The 19,130-nt window shown below is 29.1% G+C and overlaps 1 protein-coding gene across 1 annotated transcript; it reads left to right on the top strand.

Moving 5' to 3' along the window:
* Positions 1-7,877: 7,877 nt before the first annotated feature.
* Positions 7,878-17,792, top strand: LOC107442090 (uncharacterized). The gene is made up of 4 exons (XM_087156937.1): positions 7,878-7,991; positions 11,677-12,339; positions 16,328-16,476; positions 17,635-17,792. The coding sequence occupies exons 1-4, from the start codon at positions 7,927-7,929 to the stop codon at positions 17,772-17,774; spliced, it is 1,017 nt and encodes a 338-aa protein (XP_087013063.1). The 5' UTR covers positions 7,878-7,926; the 3' UTR covers positions 17,775-17,792.
* Positions 17,793-19,130: the final 1,338 nt, after the last annotated feature.

The following is a 19,130-nucleotide window of genomic DNA, read 5'->3' as shown; positions in this document are numbered from 1 at the left end:
CGGTGTGTGTGTACAGTTCGCAAAAAAAAAAAACGAATCACCCTGAATAACTTTCGTTCTAATGATCGGATTTTCACGAACTAAGTGTCAATCTTAATGGTTCCTGGGGGTGACCTCAAATATGCTAATTAATTAGTGCTAACTATTAATTAAGTTACGAAATCGGACACAAAAACGTACTTTCTCTGAATAAACATGCATTTTTTTTTACATATTTGGATTTCTTATCTTCAAAATATAGGGGGTAGCCGCAATCTAAGAAATGTGGTCCCCATAGTTTGGTCAGGAGAGGGATTCAAAGTTCGTGCCCCTTAATGTTAATTTCGCTTTTTGCGTTTTCAGTCATATTTTCAAAACTAATGAAGCAATTCAAAAAAAAATTGCACCCACTCATAAAAAAACTCATTTACCCAAAGCTAATTTCATGCAAAAAATAATTTTTAATAATTATTTATTATTTTTTATTATTTAATTAAAGTGAGGATGAAAAAATATTGAATTATAAGGTATGAATTTTTTTATACCATATTAATCTACATATTTTTCAAAGTTTCAACTGTTTTTATTTATTAGAAGCTGAGAAAAATTAAAATTAATTATTTTTAAAAAAATAATTTGGCGACAATAAATAAATAACTGATTGGGGCGATTAATATTAAAATGTGATAAACTTGGGAGGAACTTGACTTCGCGCGCGTAGCGTAAAATTTCATTCATATTTTTTTCGCTAATAATCGTTTGCTAATCTTTTTATTTCTTTCACACTATAAAATACGATGTTTCTTTTTTAGTCATTTAATAATTTATTTCCAATTTAGTAAAGAATTTTGAATAAAAAACACTTTATTCAACAAATGTCTAGTTTTAAAAAAGCGTGCTTCTGATAGAATACACCAGATTGTGCTTATTTAATGTGATTATTTTTTATTTTTCTTATTTTGTTTTTCAATAACTGATACAATTTCAATAATATACATACGTATGCATAGATTTGGAATAATATATTTATCAATTTCTTGAATATATATTTTATAAATATTAATAAATACGTAGTCAACATTTTTAAACATCTCTCACAACATCGCAAATTTCTCAACATCTCATAGGGTAAACTAAACAATGAAGGAACACTTAAGCTTAGCTTGCTTTTAAAAAAAATTCATAAAAATTTCAAAATTTGTAATTTTGGCTAAATGATGGTGTCAACATATTTGTTATTAAATGCAAATTATGTAAAAAAAAGTTAGATAACTTACATAATATTGTTTTAAGCTTTTGGTGGTTTAAATAATAAGTAGTAAGATGACCAAGTGAAGGAACAGTTCTTACCAGTGAATAAACACTAAATTTTCCAGTGAATGAACACTTAATTTTGAGAATGTTTGATGCTCGTTAGGAATCCATAGGCCACACAAATGTCTAAAAACAAGATTTTTCTTGGAATTACGACGTATAACCATAGTTAATGTGGAAAATATTACTTTTTTTTTCAGTCATGGAATGGAAAGTAAAATATGTTTGAATACATAATTTAAAAAAAATTTTTTTTCATTTTTTTTCTTATATCTAGTAGTTACTTATAAAACCAATTGTTTTTGTAACTAACAATGCCTCAAGAGGACTTATCTCAAAATCAGTTTTCAAGATACTTTCATTATTAATGTTAGTTGTCTCAGCTTCAGAGCCAAAATTTGAATATACAATTGTTCTTTTTGAAATAAACTCTTCAATATTGAAAAAAGCACAGGCTATTGGATATTTGGGAGATTAAACTTTTCTGTCAGTGTTCCTTTAAAAATTTGCAACATAACTTGTGAGATTTCCTTCTCAAGCTTCTGAAGAAATAGCGCATCGTTACTCTCAAAGCATGTGTTTTGTTGATAAGTTGTCTTGCTCATTAACTCTTGGTGTCTGTTAAGCATGCATTTGTTACAGTCAACGTTTTCTACAGCGAATGGAAAAATATCTCATTTCATAAAAGCATTTTAACTTCATCAGTTGATGCCTCAAATCTTATTTAAATATGGATGTAAAATTTTCTAGACATATTGTTTTACAATTCTGTTGTTTTCAAGATCTAACGAGAGATTTCCACGAATTAGGTAGAAAACTAAACCAGAAAATTTGTTTTGAGGAACAAAACTTGCTCAGTATCAAATTGATATGAGATTTATACCTATCCAGAAGAAGCAAAATATGGAATTTGATTGCATTTTTAATTAGCCATGGGTAGAAACATTTGCAATACATTTGTAAAATGTTGCTGCGGTCATCGTTTCATTTCATGAATAGCTTTTTCCAATGAAATTTGTAGCAGGGACTGATTCTGTAATATCTCAACGAATTCTTCTGTAAGGAAAAACTACCAATGGAGGTACTTTTTCTTTCCTAGGAACTTTAGAATATTATCCTTATAATTAATTAATTATAGAATTATATCCTTATAATTTTTAAGGCCGAAGATTTTTCCCGTTTAAGGGCAGTATTCAACTCTTGTTTCATTCGCATTGTAAATGCAATCACTTTATAAAAGGAAGCCAGGGCTACTTCCCTCCTTAAGATTCTTCTGAAGTTCTTAAAACCAGTATTTCGAATATTATTCTCTAAGGGAAGTTTTGCCTTTTGAAATTATCTTCGCATTGCACTGAGTTATCGGTGGATGTCACCTTAAAAAAAACTTCATCCATTTTTCACCTAGATAATTGTCTTTAAATGGATTTTTCCTACCAGTTCCCGTTAGGACATTAAAGACGGCAATAAGATAATAATTTAGCTAATTATTGGCACAAAATCCTGCCGGGAAATTTTCCATTCAAGCTTTTATTATTATATTTAGTTGTGATATTTAGTTAATAAACATAGTTTATTAAGGTGTCTAAGGTATGATGTAATAACTAATCACTACATTTATAAAGATAAATAATAAATTAATTATTATTATAATTCTTTAAATAAATTTAGCAATTAAATTTGCATATTTAAATGAAATTGTTATAGGAACTATTCATACAACATTTAACTGAATTTTAGGAGTCCTCTATGTCGCTGAACTACTAATTATCCATGTAAAATCATATTTCACACATACTATTCATTCACCGGGAAATCTATTCTCAGTGAAGGAACATGCCTGTTCCTTCACTGGTTAGAAGTTTTTTATTTTTTATTTTCAGCATAATTTTGATTTATAATATGACAAAAGGTACAAGAAAATTAAAATTTTCTTTAATTTTCATTAACTTGAAAAAAATCCCAGTAAAGGAAAACTTGTTTATTCATTGGTTTTTCATCGTTCGGTAATCCAGTTAATAAACACCCCCTAATCTCAGTACTTGCTTATGTTATGATGCTTAAAATAAATAAAACGTAACTTCAATGACCATATTTTGAATTCTTTTTTTCGCAATGAGAAAAAAAGGCATTATTATATGCAATTAATTGTAGTTTAAACGGATAACAACAAACACTGACCTTATAATTTTGTCAAGGAAGCAAGGCGTTGAACAGATACTAACAAATTCAAAACTTTTTCCAGAGAAGACTCAAAGACCAGGTAACTAAATGCATTGTTAGATGACTTTTCCTATTGTTAGGTAGTAAGCTACTGTTACCAATCAATCTAAATTAAAACGTTTAAAATCTTATTTCTAAGAAATATCTATGAAATGCTCATTCATTTGTTGGTTTACCCTATATCATCCTAATCTTAAAAGAAATTTCCGGAAGTGTATCGCAGAACTATTTTACCAGCTATTTAATTAAATTTTAACATTTTAAAAATCTTATTCTTCGCCATTTTACGTTTATTATTTCTTCATTAATATACTAATAAATGTTTTTAGAACTTTAATTTAGATTTTCTTTAATTTAGGTTTCCTTCTTAAATTATAGTCAAGTTTTTTTTTAAAGAATTATTGTCTGCTAGCTAAGAATAATACCTTGTTAAGAAATTAAAAACATTCAGCTGTTTAAAATTATTTAAGGCAAAACAGCTGATTATTTACTTAGCATACTATTTTTTTTGAAAAAAGAATATAAATTATTGATTGTCTCTTTTTTTTGTTTCTTGTGACTTCAACTTAGATTATCTAAAATAGAGTTGATGTTTTATAAGTCACTACAAAGAGGATAAAGATACCGAACAGCTGTGGAATACGTAGCCAATTGTTTTAGTGTCTTAAAATATCTCAGTATATTAAATGTCGTCCTACTTTCTTGGTTGTGAAATTAAATTTTTAATTATCTGACCACGTGTGATTCACTAATTATTTCATTACATCTTTTACTCTTTATGATACCAAGTAGACTTTTTTTCTGATAATATACTAAACTATTTTGTTTAATTTTTTAATTTAGCATGATTTCCAAGATATTATTGTAGTATAATTTATTATCAGGAAAATGCCTTATTTTGTTAAGCAGGAAATACTAAAAATTGAAATTTGTAAGGATTCCGAAGCTGTGCCAATTTTAGAGTCATCTGATTTTTAAAAAAAGTGCTATAAAATACACAATTTCCGAACTTATTTTAATAAAAAATTTTTCTAAAAGAAACGTGGCAAGTAGGCTAACATACTTTTTACAGAAACTGTGAAAACTAATTTTTCCTATATTTCGTCAAAAGAGGATAAGAATGATATTGCTCCAAGAGACCTACTCAATAATTTCGCTATTTCCAGAATGAAATCTGTTTGATCGAAACATATTATTCCTTGAAAATTACACGAGGGAAAAATTAACTTTTATTATTTATCTAAGCTTATTCCATTTATTTAATGATAGCGGTATTAAGGTTAAGGATATGCGTTTGAAGCTCCGTTTATTATTATACTATAAATGCATTAAATCATGTAGCTTGAATAATTTATTTTAAGTAAATTATTTAATAATTTTAAGCAAATAAGGGTGTAAAATTAAACTCGATCGAAATACTCCGAAAGTATACCCTGAAATATATGTAGAATAAACTTTGGAATCGATATATAAAAAATACCTTTTCAAACAACTTCGAGTAGGACGGAAACGCTAACTTGTTTAAAAAAGTTGTCCTTGTAACTATTTAATTTCGATTCCTGGTACTAGGGGACATTCCATTTTCACATTCGACTTTTGAAATTTCAATTGTAAACGAAATTTTTTTATGACCTTAAATTAAAATGTTAAGGCTTGCAGCAAAAAAAAATTTTTTTTTTACTGCATTGATTTTTTTACAAAGTAGTGAATTATTATTTTTTCAATCTAAGAACCTGTGCCTATAACATATGTGAAACTTATTTTAATATCGAGTGAAATAATTTAATATGTTGTGTCACTAAATGGATAATCCCAAGAAACTGAATCGAAAATATAAAAACTTCATTGATTTAAAAAAATAATAGATGATAATAAAAATAGACATGTTTTGAGCGTCCAATAATAAAAGTCACAAGTTATCCAAGCCTGACAAGTCTTGAGAATGGGCGATTATATTTGAAATCTCGAAACATGTCGACTTTTACTTCCCTCTTCATATGTTTTGACGCCATTTGAGTTTTTATCGTCAATTATACTGCTTTACATTTGAATCTTGATCATTATTTTGATAAGGATTTTACACTCGTTAAAGTAAACATATGCATTTTAATATTTTATCAGGATTCATGTGGTCTTTAAAAACGTTAGAACATCAATATTGTAAAAGTTATATTTAACTTAAAAATTAACATTTTGACACCAGATATTTTGAGTTAATGAAATTAAATATTTTATCTTTTAAGTTTTTGTGCCCCCATTTCAGTATCTTAAGGATCTTACGAGCTCTGTTTAAAAAGAGAGCATCAGATATATATAAGAAAACAAAAATAACCATAGTAGCAGTATTTGGTGGTAAATGTAGCTCATCGTAAATGAAGAATATGCTGTGCGACATTTTATGGTGAATTTGCGTACGTATAAGTTTCAGAATGTATCGAAACATGAGGATGCTATTTGCTAATCACCTTTATCCAAAGAAAACGATGTAACCTAAATATCTAGTAGAATGAAGCGATTTTTTAAACAATGAATTCTACAATATGCAACATATTATTTCAATACCTTATTCTTAAACATAACATATTTCAATCTTTTTAAAATGCCACTAAACATTCAGCAATTCCTTGAGTTATAGAAAAAAGAAATATCGTAAATTATAGAAAACCTTGTGAATGTGCGTTAGAATTATTATACAATCTACATTTTATTTTTCAAGCACTTTTTTTTTCTTCAAACTTTCTTGCCTAGAAGACTCGATTAAAGCTGTAAAAATTATTATCCCTAAAATTTTGTATATTGCTATAATAAGTTATGTTCATTTGATTTTAGTATTAAAATCTTCGAATAAATATAGTAAAAACAGTGTAATCTAAATAATATCAGATAAAAAGTTCATGTATTTAAATTCTAAAAACTATCATAAATAATTTATAAATCGATTCAAATTTACTTTTCAAAGGAGATTAAAATTTTTTTTTTTGCTTTTTGGACAGAAATCCCCTAAAAATTTTTTTTATTGCCAAGAAACTTCGAGATATTTTCTATTAACAATAAATTAAACCTCTCCGAGCAATCACTGAACATTATTTCAATTTTTTTACTATCAAAGCTTGGTTGCGTAGCAACCTAGTAAAACTAAGCACTCCTCTTTTGAATTAGTCAATGGGTTATCTTAAAATATTTGTTTGCGCAGGCGACTTTTTTTGGAGATTCTCTGGACTATCGCCAAATATATAAACCTTTATTGCGGCCCAATTTACCACCCAATTTTTTTAAAATTTTGTCTACCCCCCCTAATTCAAGTGTCTAGATTCCAAATATGTAAAAAAAAATATATGTTTATTCAGAGAAAGTACGTTTTTGTGTCTGATTTCGTAACTTAATTAATAGTTAGCACTAATTAATTAACATATTTGAGCTCACCCCCAGAAACCATTAGAACGAAAGTTATTCAGGGTGATTCGTTTTTTTTTTTTGCGGACTGTACATCTGCGTATTGGATTACAGGTATACCGGCGTAGACACTAAGCAAATCAGACATTCCACTTGATGCAAAAATGAGTACTATTATAAAAAATTATGAAGTCCGATTTTTGATTTCTTAATAATATTTTAAATTAAGCGACATTTAAAAAATGGAAAATTTTTGCTGGTTTAGTGGAAACCATTGTATCAGAGTATAGACGTTTCAGTTTTGTTTCAGAAGATATAAATATAGGGAAAATATGGTTGGTTGTTGTAAATTTTAAACATGAGTTACCTTGAACAACAGCATTATACTAAATGATACTGAATACACTTAATCTTTATTCTGATGGAATGAACTACTAAATACGTGTTTTGCTTATTCTAATAACGTAAAACCACCGAGAAGGGTAACAAATCATTATAGGTAAGAATCGTTGGAATGTTTTAGCCCTTATATTTGTTTTGGTATTTATCTTCAGTTTTGTGTATGATTTTGTACTGTTATTCAGTACTGATTTATTGATTCTTTTTTTTCCACACCGAACGAAGAATGGGTATTCAGCTAAAAAAAAAAAAGATAATGCTTATGAATCCGTATAAGACAAGCGTGCACGCGTTTCTTTTATTAACTACTTATTTTTTTATTGCCTATATATGAGCTTACATACTCTTTAATTCCTTTATTCCATGCTACTATGGACTAAAAGTATACTATTTATGGTCAAATTATTTAAAACAATTAATTTATTTACAAAACTTTCTGTTTTTTACAAATCACACTTTGTTAAGAACGCTTTATCTTTGTTCTAGAGTTTTTTTTAAATTATCGTTTAGTTTTTTTATCCAAAAAATATTTCTAGATAAGGTGTTGTCGAAGGTACAATTTAATTTTGTGGTAAAATAATAATATTACTATTTATCAATGCAAACCTGAAAAAAATTTGAATGCAACATCTGTTAAATCTGATTATTGCTAATTGTATTATCTTGTCACATACGGTGATTTCCAGGTGAGTAACAAGACGTTTTATTTTTAGTCTTTATTTTTTATTAAAAAAAATACTTATTTTTCTTGCAATTGGAATATAGGATTTGTTTAGTCAAAACCTGCTCACTCCAGTTTTAGAAAGTTTAAAAAGCAAAAAAAAGTTTTTCATTCGTCCAATTATTTGAATTATAATTAATATTTTTGGAAACATTTATTAAAAATAATGTTTTTTAAGTGAATTTTCATTTTTAATGTAAAGTATGAAAGTAATTTAGATCGAGTTGTTTTTGAAGTAAAAATAAATTTCTGTGTATTTCAAACCTTTTTGTAAAAAAAAAAAAAAAAAAAAAAAAAAAATTAAAATAATATTTAAAAATTCTTTTAAAAGTTACAAGAAATTTTAAATTTGCTATGTTAAGTCATTTTAAGAACTATTTTCGATTGGTTAAATTTTATTTGCGCAAAGTCTACAAAAAAAAAAGCCAAATTTTTTAAAAAAAGTTTCGGTATTTTTTAGTTAAAATTCTTTGTAATGTTGGCGATATAACTATTTTACAAGTGTTTGCGGGAATTATTTTACCTCCTCTAGCACTTAATATTTAAGAAAAACATTCTTGTGATTTTTGTATATTTATTTAAATCAAATACGTATGGTGGATGTGAAAATCATTAAAAATCAACATTGCTGGACAAAAATAAAAATATTAATTTATACCTTTGGCCATCACTTCAAAATTAAAAAGAATTTCACCCACGAAAATCAGGAGATTCAGAAGCTTTGCTTTCGTTTACTATTTTGTTATCGTAATTGCTTAAGAAATTTAAAGAACTATCTTAGATTATGTTTCACACTCAAATACCGCGTGCATTTTTCTAATTATGTATTTTGAGTGCCCTCTTTTTCTTAAAGATATGTTTTCCATTCCCATTTTCGTTTTCTTTTAAACAATAATGGACATTTGAAACCCAAAAAAGATAAACGAGATGAAAATAATCTGAAAATTTTCTATCCTGACAAACGAGGTTTTGTTTCCACGTGCAGTTCCTTGCACGCTTAATCGAATAAGACCAAAACAAAGTCAATGAGACATATAGTTTAAAAATCAGAATACCTTTTAAAATTCAGTTTTGTATTTGTACCTATTGGCCTGTCTCACATTGCTTTATAGACAAGAGAGACTTTGCTTCTTAGGTATATTATAGACTAAATTTAACAAAATTAAAAATTAAATCGATGGAACTAATAGTTTAGAAGGAAAAATTACGTATTTCATACGTAAAATCATCAATAATTCTAACCTATTACTTTTATTGAATTAATTTTGATTGAAGAATAGGCAAAAAAAAAATAAATAAATAAGAAACATAGCCCTCACTTAATCTCAATAAATAATCTCAAGAAACTGATTCGGTAAGATATTACTTGATTAAAAGCTTCACTCACCTCATAAATATGCAAATTGGAGTCGACAAGTCTCAAGCACTCGAAAAAAGAGGCCCATTTTCAAGACTTGTCAAACGTGAATGAGAAGAAACAAGAGTGACTTGAAATATGAAACGTAAGATTGCCAATAAAAAATGAAAAAAATATAGGTCTGAAACAAAACTAAATAAACCACAGTAGCCACGGGAGAAAATAGATGAAAAACAAAATGAGAAAAACTACAATGGCCGAGAAGGGCAAATAAGAGTAAAATGCATTTCCACGCGCTAAGTAGAGATGTTAAGAAACTATAGTCGTTAACAAGGAAATCAGCATTCATATGACTATAACAAGATTCCAGGACTCATGTGACTGGGGTTGAAAAATTTTTTCATTGTCGTAATTGAATTTATTTCCAAAATTCCAACAATGTACAGCAGTTGATGATTTTTAGTATAAAGTTTCGTTAAGTCTAAATTTTAAAACTTGTCTAGTTTGTCCGATGTAGCAGGAGTCGCGCTGAAGAGGAATGTGGTAAATGCCCCTGCGATTATCAACACAAATAGGATCTTTAAGAGTCTTTAATTTTGTTAATAGGCTTAAAAATGCTTTTAGAACCATAACGTGGGAGTATATTTTATTTCATTTCATAACCACTTATTGCTATATTTCCTGGCATAGGGTGTTCCAAAAATACTTGTTTTTGTTCTTAATTTATTAGCAGTCTCTTAAACCCTTGAAAGTCTCAAACTTTTTTGATAAGTATGAAAATTTACAAGACCTAATATACCTCTAAAGTTACAAAATAATCATAAAGTAAAATAAACATCAAAATAATAATCAATTATTGAGAAATTAAAAAACAATATCAAAAACTCAAAGTGCCTCTTATTGTAAGATAGAGTATTTTCATAACTAACTATTTCAGAATATTTGCGAACGTGTAGTCTGCTTTAATTTTATTAGAATACAGATAAGATGAGAGTAGAAGTAGTACTTTATTTACGATGTATTACTGGTGCACAGTGGGTAATTTTAGATTTTATTTTACAACCAGGATTGAACAGACGACCCAATTCTAAGTTTACGATTGCAAATGAACTCCATAGCCTTGTAATTTTGAATCCAATAAAGAAGACAACGGAACAGCTAGATCAAGTATTGGGAGAAAATCGCTTTCGTGGAGGCCTTTATATGGATGTAATCCGCATTTGCGTTACATGGAGAGGAAAACCCCGAAAATCTCCTATGGTTAGCCTGACGGTGAGGGGACTCTAACCCATGATCCGTCTATCACTGAGGATATTTCACGTCAGCACTGCGGTCAGTGCAAGCCGGATGCGGAATTGGTATCTACCAGATATTGCTGGGAATCGAACCTGGTTTACCTCATTGAAAGGCGAACGCTCTATCCTTTGAGCCATCACGGCTCGGGCGAGTATATTAGCAAAACAGGAGAAAAAAAACATTAAAGTATTAAGTTCTCTGTGAGGATTTGAACAGGAGAATTTTTGATAATCGGGGTATTTACCATTTTCCTTATATTACAGCTTATACCATTTATATTATTCCTATACTATTCTCATGTTAGCAATTCTGGGCAGTTTTTATTGGAGTCAGAAATTGATGGAATGCTTATTGATTCATGGGGATGTAGTCTTGTCGTTTGCAGTTTCAGGTTTTCTAGATAGTACTTAAAATGTTTTGCGTCAGTTTTGCATTTTTTTTTAATGTGGCTAATATTTTATTACTAGATATTCCTGTACCATCAATGATAATAACCAGGAAAATTAAGCATGTTTACTTACAATAATGATTGTGCATAAATTTTTAAATGGAATTAGGCTCAATGGAAAAGATTTCCCGATTTCGTGATTACGTCTGAGCGTGCAGGCCTGGGGAGGTGATTCTTTTTTACAGCATATCCTGAACAGTTGAATGATCTAAGAATGATGACTTTGAGACAAAAGAGTGAATCTCGCTAAGGCATCAAATTTATAAAAGTAATCACTATGTCGCATTGGCTCACAATTTCTCATAATTGTTCACTCATTGCATTGTTTTAAGTGTATATATTGCTATCCACATTAAAAATTATAAATCAATCCTTTTTACCTCACAACCCAGATTCACGTCTTTTAAATAATCATTTTAAAATAATTTTAATTGATTAAAACTTAAACTAATTGGTATTTGTTTGTTGAAAATCAAAGTTGCATAATAAAATTGTCAGCTTGAAACTAATAACAATAGGTTTTACATATACAATTTTAATTTTCCTTAGGTCTTCTTTTTCCAACATGCTAGTATTCATCCAAATCCTCTCCCTTGCTGTTGCAGCTCTTGCTCTCGACTGCCCACCGAAAGATAAAGTATATCCTTGCTCTTGTGCTGAAGAACAAGGTCGGATAACAATAAATTGCGAAGGATTTAACAGCATATCTGAACTCGAACCTGCTGTGAAAAACACGATCGGCTATAACGTAAATTTCGGATTCTATCGTTCGCACTTAGGGGCTATTCCCTCTGACTTCTTCAAAGGCCACACATCCGTTAAGATTAGTTTTCAGGAATGCATAGTATTTTCATTTGGGGACACTCCATTTAGTGGACTTGAGGATTCATTAGAGATCTTGGACATTTATACGGGAATTGATCAGAGTGTGACAAAAACGGATACATTCAGACTGGGACATCTGAAGAAACTGAAATATTTCACTTTTGGTCACAATGATATTGCTGAATTGGGAAATCGATGGTTTGAAGATGGACCTGCGTCAATGCAACAACTAAGCCTAGAGTCAAATAATATTGAAAAAGTTGGAGATAAAGCGTTGTCTACTTTGGTGAACCTTGAGCAATTATTTGTAAATAACAACCACATAAAGGTTGTGGCCAGATCTATGCTGCCAAATCCAGCTAGAAATCTTTGGGTATTGGAAGCTAAGTATGAAAATGTTTGCATTATTTTTACCTTTCAGTGAAAAATGCTACAATACGCTTATCACCAATATATCATGTATTAAAACTAATGTATCAACAATATCTTTCCAATATTAAATTACATTGGAAAGGGTAGAGAAAAAGCATTAACTTTTTTGTTTAAACTTGTGCAATAATGATAACTATATCAAAGTAGTAGCCAGATCAATGTTGCCAAATCCATCCAAAACACAACTTCGGATATTGGAAAATTCGGATATTTGGTTATTATTTTCATTTATTTTCTATTGTTTGTTGAGAATAATTTCTTCTTGGATTCAATTAATGAATTATTTTATTTTAGAGCAAGTATGAAGCGTATTGTAGCGATTTTTCAAATTAAATTTCAACCTATGTACTCGTAAATATCAATAATAATTAACAACATATTTTAAAATAAACTTCATTTATGAACTTGAAAATTACAAATAGAACTAGAGTATAATAAATAAAAGAAGAGTTACTAATTACTTTGATTCGAAAAAAAAAAGTGTCTTAAATTTTTTAATAAATACTATATTGGTAGAATACAAAAGATTGAGTTATTTTAATACGTTCAATAAGTATTTTTCTTAATGTCTTTAGGTTTTTTAATAATATAATGCAAGCATAAATAAAGTCACAACACAAAATTGCATAAATTTGAGTTTTAATATTTTAAGTTGAGTTTCTATTTATGAAATATGTGAATATCTTAATTAATGCTTACAAATTAACGTGCCTTTAAAACTATTGGGTTGTTTGGAAGGTAATTTTGTTTTTTCCTCATGAAACTAAAAGACGATTTTCTTATAGTAAATAAATATTTTATAGAATTACATATTGTCCATTCTATACTCTGTTGCAAGCTAAGAAAAAAACATTATTCCCATGGAGAACATGTTTGCATCTATGTGTAGGCCAAGTGGATGCCAAGCTTCTAGCGCTAACGTATATCAACATCGCCAACTCATGAAATAACGATGCAAAGCCGCCTTTTTGCATGCTTTCTTAAATCGTGTGAAATGAGGAAAACAAATTTTTTTGAGTAATCAATTATTAGGTTATAGGAATTAATAATAATTATAACTAAAAATTATAACAAATATACTTCTTTCTATTAACATTTAATGGAACTGATGAAATAATAATCTGTATATATATTTCTCTTACACGGCGACAAAAAAATGCCTCATTACAACTCCCTGAATGGCAACGCTAGAAAATCGACCAATGATTGCCGCCAGAAATGTCACATGCCAAATCCAGCTGAGATGGCTCAACATATAGTGCTTTTAAAAACGGAAACTGAAATAACCAGAGAGAGCATAAGCTAGGCAGAAGTGAGTAGTCTTTGTCGATAGATCTATATTTTAGTATTTTGTCGAAAGTGCTTTTTTTCACGAATTTATATATTATGAATTTATTTGTTTTACTAGAATTTATTTGTTTATGCAGGTTTTTCCATTGCAATTCGCTTATTTCAATTTCTAATAGACTTAATTATAGCCAAAATTTTAACCTTTTTAAGGAGATATCAGTTTTAGAAATTTTATTTTAAGATTTTATACCATTGCACATTTCTAATAGGTTTAACGAATTACATGTCATTTATTTGAATTCAAATTTATTTCAATGACTTAGTATTTACTAAAAATATGTCATTTTTTTAAAAAAAAAAGTTGTTATATGGATTTGAATGATTGTTTTGAATTCTTAGAATTTTGTGCATTTGCAATGCTCCTAAGCTAGTAGCTAGCGAGGCGAGCTTGGTTTGCGAAGCAAATAATATAAGATTTTGTAGCAATTTTCGGGGGTTGGCGAGCACTTTCCTTAAGAACTGGAGTAACCTACATACCGAGCTTTGAGAATAAATCTAGGTGCCTCAAATGATCATGAACGGTCAAATTTTACAAATTTAATTTCACAGTGATCTCACCAATATGCGTCAATTAGTTCATTTATTGTGTTTTCATCAGCCTAAATTAACGTAGTGCATTTTTGTGCATCTTAATTGAAATTTTGCTTTATCAATTTTTGCAAACCAGTTTTGGCACTGGCTTACTGTTAATGCATCGTCTCCATACACATAAGACTTTTTAACAGCATTTTTATCTTTTCGATAGTAAAAAAGTAAAATATGCCGTAAATGCTGTCTTTCACTTTCTATATTTGAAGGGGCACCAGCGAAAAACTGAGTAGAATCAATCAAACTTTTCCACAATTAAGGTTTCTTATATCAGCTTTCAAAATTTATAATACGATTTAAAAATAAAATTTGGTTGTGAAAAAGTACGTTGAAGTCCTCTGTTGGGAAAAAGCGAAATTACTTTCCGAACAACCCAATATTTTAATTTTACCTTTGGGTGAACCTTTTTTTCAGTATTGTGAAATGAGTTTTTTTCCGTTGAATTTTTATGTTATTTTCGTTTAGGGAGACATCTAACTTATTTATATATTTGAATTAAACGAATATTTCAAGCTTTCAGTAGGTATCAGTAGATATATACATATCAACTTAAGTTTCTTTAAGCATTTCAGCTTATCCCCATCATAAGCTTTAAATATATTTTCTTTTCGCAAAACATAAAACTTTTACTTTTTGAAATATAGTATAGCCTTCCAGAGTTCCCTAATTAATGAAAGTCTAGTGGCCTATCTGCTGCAGCAATCGAAATAAAATTCAGATATTGATATGCGAAGATATTGGCTTGAGATCGTTATGATGGTAAGCAAAATTGATCAACTTTGAGAAATATTTAAAGGTTACACCCATTTTTCTTTAAACTGTGATCTTCATAGTAAAACGTACAAAATTTATTTGGGATTATATCTACAGCATGAGAAACTGCAATGCGAGACTAAGAAGAAGTAAATATTTCCTTTGTTTTGACTTTTTGACTGAGTTCTGTCTGCTTCGAGAAAAAGAATAATAATAATTTGAATGCTGCTTCTTGTCTCTTCATCTTTGTCTAGTGCTACAACACTCTCTTAAATTTCATTTAGATAGGTTTTGTAGAAAAGGCGTCCGGAGTTCATATATAGGGAAGTTTTTATTTACAAACACTATTAAAAGCAAACAAATATGGATTAATTAATTTATATATCTTGGAAACACTGACTAGAGACGAAAAATCTAATCACAGTGATGTCCAATCTAATCAGAGTCACAACGAAAATACAACAGTACTAGTAGGCTGCGCCCCCTGCTCGCTAACGCTCGCCAACCTCCGAAAATTGCTACGCAATCTTATATGATTTGCTTCGCAAACCAAGCTCGCTTCGCTCGCTACTAACTTAAGTACATAGCAAATGCACAAAATTCTAAGAATTCAAAACAATCATTCAAATCCATATAACAACTTTTTTTTTAAAAAAAAATTACATCTTTTTAGTAAATACTAAGTCATTGAAATAAATTTGAATTCAAATAAATGACATGTAATTCGTTAAACCTATTAGAAATGTGCTATAGTATAAAATCTTAAGATAAAATTTCTAAAACTGATATCTCTTTAAAAAGGTTAAAATTTTGGCTATAATTAAGTCTATTGAAAATTGAAAGAAGTGATTTGCGATGGAAAAACCTGCACAAACAAATAAATTCTAGTAAGACAAATAAATTCGTGATATAAATCAAAAAACGTCAAATGAATTCATAATATATGAATTCGTGAAAAAAAGCGCTTTCGATAAAATACTAAAATAGAGATCTATCGACAAAGATCTATCGACTACTTCTGCCTCGCTAATGCTCTCTTTGGTTATTTCAGTTTCCATTTTTAAAAACGCTATATGTTGAGCCATCTTAGCTAAATTTGGCATGTGACATTTTTAGCGGCAATCATTGGTCGATTTTCTAGCGTTGCCATTCGGGTAGTTGTAATGAGGCTTTTTTTTGTCGCCTAGTAAGAGAAATATATATATAGATTGTTTTAAATGTTACAAACATATTTTCTACTATTTTTGTTCAGATCAAATGAAATTGAAGAACTGCCATCTGATACATTTGAAGGATATCCAAGTCTAAAAATTGTGAACCTTTCCCAAAACAAGTTAACATCTATAACAGAAAATGTTTGGGGTAAAGTCTGGAGTCAGCTTCGATCAGTGTACCTTGAAGGTAAGTTCCGAACATCTTTTCTTCTTTTTTCAATAAAGGGATAGCGAATCATGTTCTCTTATTATTTGATTAAAAACTTAATTCACTTTAAAAATATACAAATAGGAAATTACAGCTGACATGTTTCAAGCTCCTCCAAAATAGGCGCCATTTTTGAAGACTTGAAAGACGTGAAAGTGAAGAAACAAAAGTGATTTGAAATAAAAATGCGAAGTTAAAAATGAAAAACGGAAAAATAAAGATGAGAAACCAAACTAGGAAAACCACGGTAGCCAAAAGAGAAAAAAGTTGAGAAGCAGAAATTGAAAAACCACAGTGGCCGAGAGGGAGCAGATCAGAGTAAAGTGTATTTCCACGTGCTATGTAGAGGTGGTGAGGAACTAATGTCATTGCTAATTAGCGACATTTCTCTCTTACCTTCTGTGCTTTTTTTTTAGTTTTGTTTTTCACCTTTATTTTTCCATTTTTCATTGGCAACTTCTTAAAATTTTTTTTAAATTCAAATCACTTTTTTTCTTTACATTCACGTCTGGCAAATCTCATATATTTTTAAAGCGAACAAAGTTTTTAATCAAGTAATATCTTATCACTTCAAATTCTTAGGCTTGTTTATTTAACATGTTCTTTTATGTCAGTCCAACATTCTTTGTGTAAAAGAAAGACATACCCCATTTCAGGACGTAGCATTTAGATTGAAAAAAAATCACAAAATTAAAGAATTGACGAATTCTCTACCATTACTAACCAGCAACGGCAAAGACATAGCTAGTCAAATGACGTGGTTAGATAATTAAGTTTACTGTGCTACATCCATCAAGTTGGGCATGATCATGTCTAGACAGGCGTTTCTGGCGAGGTGGGCGCGTTCAGATCATGTCCGTAAGTCACTAACGTGAGGCTCAGCAACCAATTATGTCAACCGAGACCAATTATGTCAAACCAATTATGTCCAACGAAAGGTACTTCAAGTTAAAATCCAGACAATATGTCTTATATACTAATAAATAGGAATTTAATAATTGTACGGGTAGACATCTTATTCCCTACATAGAAATCCGTGTTTTTCTTTTAACTATTGTTCCATCAGTTATTAACCATTACTACTCCCAGTGAACAACCACAGTTTTCTTTACATATTTTTTATTTTTGTATTTTTAGGAAATGACATAATTTGCGACGGAAATTTGAAGTGGATATACAGACAGAAGTTACCTGCTGATTTTAAAGGAAAATGCGGCCCAGGCAATAATCTACAGAGCAGAGCCTTAGATTCTTTAAAATTGGAAGATTTTCAATAAAATAATTACAAGATTGAAGTCGTTGCTCTTTTTCTCCGAAGTTGGAACATTCTTAACATACAATGTATGGAATTTCGAATCGACAAAAAAATTCAATAAGAATACAAAAATTTTTCACATAAGGAAGATCCCTAAAAGTGGGAAAATAAACAGGAGCTAATGCCGAATTCTCTTCATATTCATGTTGTATGCACTAAGTACTCACTACTTATGCAATGCACTTTTTTCTAGGAAATATAAAAGTGCATAAATCAACTATGCACTTTTTCAGAAAAAATATTAACACAAAAATATTCTCGCACCGAATTTGAGAACATTTGATTATCTTAAACAATAAATGCGAGGTAAAAATTATTAGTGTTGCGTATGTATAATTTTTTTACTGAAATATAGCATAAAAATATTGCAAAAATATATTTGTCAAATCTCTCTCATAATTATTATTAAGTAACCGTTCTATTTAAATTTCATATTTTTTCTCGGCATATAGATACCATTAAAAAATTTTTTCCTTGGTACATTGGTTTTGTTAATTTTTCTCACTTTTTGTTAATTTTTCTCACTAGATAAGATTATAAAATTATAAATACTGTAAAATTGTTCTTGTGAATTCAACTTAAACTTAACTATGTTACGATCCCCTCTTTCGAGAACCTCCATTTACATTTTTAGGTATTGAAAATTATTCCGATATTGAAAGTTATTTCTATAAAAAATTACATCGATGATATTTATTTAAAAATAGAAGAGCATAATAGTTTATAGGTCTAACTGTAAACTTTTTCGCTTAGCATCTGTGGTCATTCCATTGACCCATTGACTGCAAATGAGTATTATACTCTACTAACTCTACTTTTCTTACTTTGTTACAATTACGGGTACTGGGCTTTTATTCTCAAAGTAGGGAGTTGTTCGTATAAAATAATAGAAAATTCTGCCAATTTTACGAAAATTTACTAAAATGCAGCACATTAAAACATAGAAGGCTTAAGCGTAGACAAATTTTTGATTTGCTCATTAATTGCTTTTTGAGACTATTTTTATTTATTATTTTATATGCTGCAAATTAATATCCTTATTAATTCTTTTTTAATTACTTATTTTAATTACCTATTTTGATTTTACTTAACAGACACAAAAGATTTGATTTTTTAAAATGAACCAACATTGAACTTAAGAATATTAATGATTTCGATGGGCACATAGTTTTGTGACTCTTTATACCTGTCAATATGTAAGCGTGTTAATATTTAATTTTTATGATAAAGATGGCTGTTTACACAAAGCTTTTCAAAGTATTTATTGAATAAATAAGATTAATTTTGTAAAGCATTACATCTGTTTGGAAATATTTTT

The sequence above is a fragment of the Parasteatoda tepidariorum genome, chromosome 2 (assembly GCF_982258835.1).
Source record: "Parasteatoda tepidariorum strain Cologne lab strain chromosome 2, Ptep-v5.0, whole genome shotgun sequence".
NCBI classification, from domain to species: domain Eukaryota; kingdom Metazoa; phylum Arthropoda; class Arachnida; order Araneae; family Theridiidae; genus Parasteatoda; species Parasteatoda tepidariorum.
This window is presented reverse-complemented; position numbering and strand designations above follow the sequence as displayed.

Bases quoted from the DNA above. Each gene is read 5' to 3' on its own strand.
- LOC107442090 (XM_087156937.1), top strand. From the start codon at position 7,927: ATGCAACATCTGTTAAATCTGATTATTGCTAATTGTATTATCTTGTCA. The intron at 7,992-11,676 runs GTGAGTAACAAG...AATTTTCCTTAG, and splicing joins TCACATACGGTGATTTCCAG to GTCTTCTTTTTCCAACATGC. The intron at 16,477-17,634 runs GTAAGTTCCGAA...TTGTATTTTTAG, and splicing joins TCGATCAGTGTACCTTGAAG to GAAATGACATAATTTGCGAC.